Raw genomic sequence first — 7,471 nt, 5'->3', positions numbered from 1 at the left:
GTTACAGGTGACACCCAGGTGACACGCCAAACACCTCCACTTATCTGTGAAGAATGTCCTAAAGCTACTGCACCCGTCATGGAGTAATATCACAGTTCTAATTAATGAGAAGCTATGAATGAAACGACGCGTTACTGGACTCGTTAGACCTTCTTGCCCCAGCTATTGTCAGAACCGGGGGGTATTTTTGGAACTCCCCTCCCCGCGTCGCGCAGCCTCTGTCGTGCCCCCGGGCTGTCAGAGGAGGAGTTAATCTCCAGACTAGTTTGGCTCCACTGGGTATAGCCCATCTTTCACTCTCTACCCCACCACTACTGCCACTTGGAGGGACCAGGTGTTTTCCACCTACTTTGCCTCTCTTTGAATATCTTTCCTCCAGCTAAAAGGTGAGTGCCGTTAGGATCTCTCCGATATGACCCCTTGCCTACTGTTCTGGGTGAATTGCCTTTTGGGTGAGGAAACTAATTAAAATGGAGCCTGTATAAATAATATTTCAAGGCCATCAATGTTAAAGGAGTTCTGTGAGACATGCAGTACTTCATAACGTAACGTGTTTGGATTGTTAGTTTGTAATTCGGACGCAAATTCAGTTCATTGTGATCGTGCCCGACTCAAAAGTGCCGTTTTTAAGTAATGTCAACGAATTGTTCAAATACAACTGTAGTGTAAGTTCAGCTGTCTGCGGGTTTTTTTTTTTTTTGGAATGTGGCTTTCTTGCTCTAAACTGTTGTGGTTGAAAAGTGGTTTGTTAAAATACAAAATGTCACTTTTGTGGAGTGTAAGGGCACATTAGCTTTCATGTTACCCCATCTTTAAAAGGAATGCTGAGTGAGAGCCTTCCAGGGTTGCTATTCCGGGAGCTGCTACTGATAAACTGTAACAGATGCAACTGCAAGAATGCGCTCCAGTAACAGTTCAGTGACACTTAAACAACTCAAGCTACCATGCTGTCTGCGTGGACTACCCTTAGTGTTAAATGTAGCGTTGTATTGTATTTTTAAAATCATTTGTATTAGTTTTTATGGTATGCCTGAGATCTGTGAGTTTCCCATCTCCTCCTAAAAGGAGCCTATGGGGGTTAATGTGATTCAACATCTTTGAGAATTTGCCCGTCGAGTCTTCATTCATAGGGTTTATCATGGTGATATGAGTTGTATAGAAAACCATGAATATCCAGACCATAGTGCTAGTTTTTTTTTACTGTAGCACAGTAAAACCATGCGATAAACATAAATAAGACAAATCCCAATTTTAATTTACAAAAATACATTTTGGCTTCCTTGCTGAACCTGTTACAGTAGTTTCATCGTTAATGGTCTCTGCCCCATAGAAAATAAGCATGTTCTCAAGGGAAACCTGTAGAATCAGTGTTTCTGCCAAAACCTTCCTTTGTAAACACACTGTGTCCTCCGCGTAGCCAGCCTGTCTCTCTTTCTTGTGACACACTTTCCAAATACTAACTTTGTATCGTTCACGAAAAACCATGATATATCTTTCTTGTAGGTCTTGGCTGTGACCCACAGCTCCAGTCATGGCACCTAAGAAGAAGAGCGCTAAAAAGAACAAAGGGGATATAAATGAAATGACCATTATAGTGGAAGATGGCCCGATGAACAAACTAAATGGGCTGAACACTCTTTTAGAAGGGGGAAATGGCTTTAGCTGCATCTCCACTGAAGTTACTGACGATTTGTATGGGACAAACCTCATGGAAGGCCTGAGCAAGACGAGGCAGGAAGGCTTTTTGTGCGACTTGACCATGGCCACCAAGACAAAGTCTTTCAGCGTTCACAAAGTGGTGATGGCCTCCTGCAGTGAATACGTTAAAAATGTCCTCAAAAAGGATCCATCCATCCAAAGACTGGATCTCAACGATGTATCGCCTACTGGCCTGGCCTCAGCCATCACATATGCCTACTCAGGGAAGCTCACCTTGTCGCTGTACACCATTGGTAGCACCATCGCCACTGCCATTTTCCTGCAGATCCAGAGCCTTGTTAAGATGTGCTGTGATTTCTTGATGCAGGAGGTCAGTGTGGAGAACTGCATGTACGTGGCCAACATCGCAGACACGTACGGACTCAAAAGCACCAAAGAGGCTGCACAGAAATTCATAAGGGACAATTTCATTGAGTTTTCAGAAACAGAACAGTTCCTGAAACTCACATATGAGCAGATCAGCGATTTCCTCATGGACGACGCCCTGCAGCTGCCCTCTGAAATCATGGCATTCCAAATCGCGATGAAGTGGCTAGATTTCGACCAAAAGCGGGCAAAGTACGCAGCTGACCTTCTGAATAACATCCGTTTCGGTACCATCTCTGCCCAGGACCTCGTGAACTACGTCCAGACCGTGCCGCGGATGATGCAGGACACCGAGTGCCGCAAGCTGCTCGTCGATGCCATGAATTATCACCTGCTCCCGTACCAGCAGAACCTGCTGCAGTCCAGGAGGACCAAGGTGCGCGGTGGCTTCCGGGTCTTGGTCACCGTGGGCGGACGCCCAGCCTTGACGGAAAAGTCCCTCAGCAAAGACATTCTCTACAGGGATCCCGACAACATCTGGAGGAGGCTGACGGAAATGCCGGCGAAGAGCTTCAATCAAAGTGTAGCCGTCCTGGATGGATTCCTTTACGTAGCTGGCGGTGAAGACCAGAATGATGCCAGGAACCAGGCCAAGCATGCTGTCAGTAACTTTTGCAGGTGAGCTTTTGTTTTTTTTTCTTTTAAATTCAGTTAGACTTGTGGGCCAGCCTCCATCCATAGTCCTGTTGGATTGAATTAACTAGGGGACTGTTGGATTTTACATGTTGACACCGCTATCCTACAATGCTCTCCATGTAATGAAATCAAGGGTGATGGTAAACCATAGCAGACTTCAAGTGATCTTTTATTATTTTCTCTACGCTCTGCAGATACGATCCTCGTTTCAACACTTGGGTCCATCTGGCTGACATGACCCAGAAGCGAACCCACTTCAGCCTCAGCGTCTTCAACGGTCTCCTCTTTGCTGTGGGAGGACGCAGCTCGGAGGGCTGCCAGGCTTCAACTGAATGCTACGTGCCGTCATCCAACCAGTGGCAGATGAAGGCCGCCATGGAGGTGCCAAGATGCTGTCATGCCAGCACAGTCGTAGATGGCAAGATTTTGGTCACTGGAGGCTACATCAACAATGCCTATTCCCGCGCGGTGTGTGCCTATGACCCCTCAAGCGATAGTTGGCAGGATAAGGCGAGCCTGAGCACTCCCAGGGGCTGGCACTGCGCTGTGTCCCTTGGCGACCGCGCGTACGTCTTCGGTGGCAGCCAGCTCGGGGGCCGTGGGGAGAGAGTCGACGTCTTGACGGTTGAATGCTACAACCCCCACAGCGGGCAGTGGAGCTACTCGGCCCCGTTACACACGGGGGTCAGCACGGCCGGAGCCGCCACGCTAGATAATAAGATCTACCTGCTCGGGGGCTGGAATGAGATTGAAAAGAAATATAAGAAGTGCATCCAGGTTTATAACCCTGATCTCAACGAATGGACTGATGAAGACGAGCTGCCAGAGGCCACAGTTGGCATCTCATGCTGTGTTATTACTGTACCCAGTCGCAAAACGCGAGAGTCCAGGGCAAGCTCTGTGTCATCAGCTCCAGTCAGTATATAGATGACCATACCATAGGGATTTACAGTACACCATACACAGATCAACACAAGAATATCCCCTATCCACACAAGAGATTGCTTTAGGTGATAACTTTAAAATAGCCAAAGAAACAGGATTGTTTACATCTATGATAAAACAATTTATTAAATATAGTAATTCAGATGTAATAAAGTAATTTATTGATCACTTTAACTTCTGCGTTGCACAGTATTCCTCATATTTTCAACAGATTTACTTTTCTAAAACGTAATTTTATACCTTCAGTGGTAAAACATCTGAGATCTGGTACATTATGTGAATAAAATAGCTTCTGCATAAGCTAAAAAAAATAAAAATAATGTGAAATTTATTCAAAGATGTGTCAACCAAATAGAACTTTTAAAGTCAACTAAATTAAAGTTAAATTTAACGAAGAAAAGTACACACTTTAATATCTCACATAAAACACAAAAACAAAAGTTTGTCTTATCAATTGTTTTTTTTCTACAGATCATAAGCTTACATAAGCAATGTGGATTTTTTTTTCTTTTCAGGATTCAGATACATTTATCATGTGTAAAGCTGTGAAAAAATATCTAAAAAAAGAGAAAAATATTTGGAAAGAGGGAACATGAAAGTACCTAGAAACATTTGTACAGTACGTCCTAGCCTTTGTAACATTAATGTAGTGATTAGACTATGTGTGTAATAAAGATGAAAAATACATTCTAACAAAGAATAGACAATATTTCACAAAAAAAAAAAACTTAACATGTAGGAAGGACATAGAAAGCAAGCTCTTTTTCCCACTGGGGCCAATAACACATTTGAGTTTTTATCTGTCCTGTTTCCTTACTGCTTTCCCTAGAGTTTAACTCACAGCAGTGGTGTGGCTGTAACTACTTTCACAGTACGTTATTTTGGTTGGAAAAGGGAGAAAACTAGCTGCTGCCCGGTCTGGTGTAATGGCACTTCACTGGGGCTGACACCAGTGTGTGCTTTCTGTGACCTCACACAGCCACACAGCACCCGCCCTCCTCTTCAGGTGCTAAAGAGACGCAAACAGCCCCGTTTCCCAGACCAGGCAAGTGACGCTGCCAGTGCTGGATGCAGGGGATTTGTATACATGAACTAGATGTTTCAGCCCTGCTTTGTAAAGTAAGGAAGCTGCATACTAACAGTGCCCTGTGGCGGACTGGCGTCCTGTCCAGGGCGTACCCCATCTTGCACCTGTTGCTTGCTGGGATAGGCTCCAGCTCCCCCCACTACCTTGAATTGGATGTAGAGGTTAGAAAATGGAAGGATGGATATAATAACACCCTGAAATTAGAAAGCTCAAAATGAAATAATGTCCTATGCACATGCAGCTCCATATCCCAGCAGCATGTCTGTCATATGACACAGCTGTCATTCAGTTTAAGACTTTAAAAAACTGGAATCCTTAATCTAAACCAGGGGAAAGGCTTTCCTGGGTACTAAAATGTTTTAAAAATGATCAAGTTCTCTGGAAGTTTACCTACCAGGAGTAGGTTTACAGTAATAAAACAGTTGACGTAGATATTGCTGCTAGTCTTATGTAGCACACTGTAATATACTGACTGAGTAAACCAGGATGAGAAAGAAAGATAAACTGGAACTGCAGGGAGGCGAATGGGACTGTGAAGGAGCCGAGAGAGGTGTGAATGTGTTTGTTAGAACACGTGGAGCATGTTTTCAGCCTGGGCTGCTGCAGGGAAGAGCACACGGCTTACCCCCGCCATTTCACGCGCTCTCCGGCAGCTCATGTCGTTAAGTGTCTTTTCTTTCAAATTAACGAAGCGAAACGGATGCAGATCTTACTGATGCAGGGTGAGGTGAAAGAGAACTGGAACGCTTTGTTTCCAGAGGGTGTATGTAAAAGATTGGCTCCCATGTTGGGTATTTGACTGAGTTGGTATATCTCACCTCCTGTATTGCAGTCATGTTAAGAGCATTGCATCTTCATTAAAAATCTCCATGAAAACAAGCTTTGTCAAATTTTGCTTGATTATTAAACTATAGTGTAAAATGCATGCAGCTAACCAAATTATCCCACTGTGAAATATAAAGATTGTTTTAGGTTTTTTTATGGAATCGTTTCTTTAAGACAATAAGGCACATTTTGTTCATTTTAAGTTGTTTTTACCACAGTTTATACAGGAGGATAGATACAGTATACTGGCTCACCACAGTACAATCCAGTTTACCTGTACGATGGATGTACACTAGCATTGTAATGCTTTAAACCAAAATGTAAATAATAACATGTAAAGGAAAACAAACGACTGGTAAAAATGTTTGAACGCTAGTGATAAAACAAAAGGTAAGAAAAGAGATTGTTTGGTCTGAGCAGATATCACCTCCCCACCTCATTGTTTTAACACAGGGTCCTTCCTCTCTTAGCCAAGGTACCTTCGCTTTTACAGCCACACTGATATTCCTAAACACATGCTGAGGGAAGATCAATGTACTGTATCCCGGTATCATTCCAACATCCAAAGCAGGCCAGCACAATGAGACTGGCAGTAGTAATGTAGCTGTGTTGTGCATGGGTGATCACCAAGGAAAGACCTGCTTACTTTCTTAATCAGTCCTTAGCTCCACTCAGTGTATCAGTCAACCTTTTTAGCTCATGTGCCACATATTTAATAGCAGAGGAAATAGGACTACATATAAACTGTATTATTGCATAAACTCAGCCACATCACAGACTTTGTCGAACTGCAGAAGCACCACAATCAAACCCATCTCTAAGAGGAGTTCCCATCAGGTTCAAATGAAGAACAATCCAATAATACAACAACATTGAAATGTGAAGACATAATCTAAAGACCGCTATAATCTAGGAAAAGGAATTTTAGTACCAAAATCATATTGCAAAATAAACCACAATTTCACTTCACTTTGTTCATTTCACATGTATATACTGTACTGAACCAGCAGGCTGAGAATCTTAGCTTCTCAAAAACACTTGTATGCAAAAACCAGTGGGTTCTCCTCAAACTCTAATCCACGTATAAAACAGTTTCTGGCTGAGCCACAGCGGGCATTCCAAGACATTCGGAGTTACAGTCCGCCTAGCTGCAAGAATGTGCACAAACAGCCTTTGAACCATTCAGGAGTCGTTCCAGGTTCACTTTTTCATGATAGTGCTGTTTCTGAAACACATTACAGCACAGCAATTAATTTATGATACAATTTCACTTTATGGTAATCAAGCTGATGTATCTAAAAATCAAAAATGCATTTTTCTGCCACCAGTATTATCATTGTGACTGAATAATATATATTCCATGAAGCAAGAATCAACACAGAAATTGTACTTTTTAATAACTGTTGCACTGCACTGCCATCCTCTGTTTGTATATGAGTCAATTAGACTGAATTTATTTTCTGTCAGGAATCGTTCATGCTAAAACAGAAGTGAAAGAAAATAGGAATTTAAATTTCTATATAATTTACAACTTGTCAAATACTAAAATACTTTATATGTAACAACAACAGCAAGCGATTTAGTTTAGAAAACTGAGGTGATCCATTTTGAGACAGTTTTCATTAGTTCTTGTACTTTATTCTCTGTTATTCCTATTACTACTGTACATTTATTTTTTGCTGAGTCAGAATGTGCTAGCAAGGAGGGGCATTTTTACATTCCAAGGACGAAAGTGTTATGCAATGCAAGCCATAGTGCACAAACCTTAGACACCGTAGACACAATCCCTAGTTACAATAGAAGTGGGGAAGAAATCAAGCTTGTCAACCAAACTAGGGTGGTTCAGAACAAAGCAAGCTTTAATTCACATTGATCAGAATCTTTAGACAACAT

At 42.5% G+C, this 7,471-nt stretch overlaps 1 protein-coding gene across 1 annotated transcript; it reads left to right on the top strand.

Annotated features, from left to right (window-relative positions):
• Positions 1–278: 278 nt before the first annotated feature.
• On the top strand, positions 279–5,632 carry klhl31 (kelch-like family member 31). The gene is made up of 3 exons (XM_006638693.3): positions 279–386; positions 1,504–2,703; positions 2,916–5,632. Exons 2-3 carry the CDS (start codon positions 1,532–1,534, stop codon positions 3,646–3,648), a joined length of 1,905 nt encoding a protein of 634 aa, XP_006638756.1. The 5' UTR covers positions 279–386; positions 1,504–1,531; the 3' UTR covers positions 3,649–5,632.
• The last annotated feature ends 1,839 nt before the right edge of the window (positions 5,633–7,471 follow it).

Source organism: Lepisosteus oculatus, chromosome 17, assembly GCF_040954835.1.
Source record: "Lepisosteus oculatus isolate fLepOcu1 chromosome 17, fLepOcu1.hap2, whole genome shotgun sequence".
NCBI lineage: Eukaryota > Metazoa > Chordata > Actinopteri > Semionotiformes > Lepisosteidae > Lepisosteus > Lepisosteus oculatus.
The sequence above is the reverse complement of the archived record's forward strand: the minus strand, read 5'-3'. Positions and strand labels throughout refer to the sequence as shown.

Excerpts from the sequence above, each read along its gene's own strand:
- klhl31 (XM_006638693.3), top strand. The coding sequence starts at position 1,532 with ATGGCACCTAAGAAGAAGAGCGCTAAAAAGAACAAAGGGGATATAAAT. Across the intron at positions 2,704-2,915 it reads GCTGTCAGTAACTTTTGCAG|ATACGATCCTCGTTTCAACA; the intron begins GTGAGCTTTTGT and ends TACGCTCTGCAG.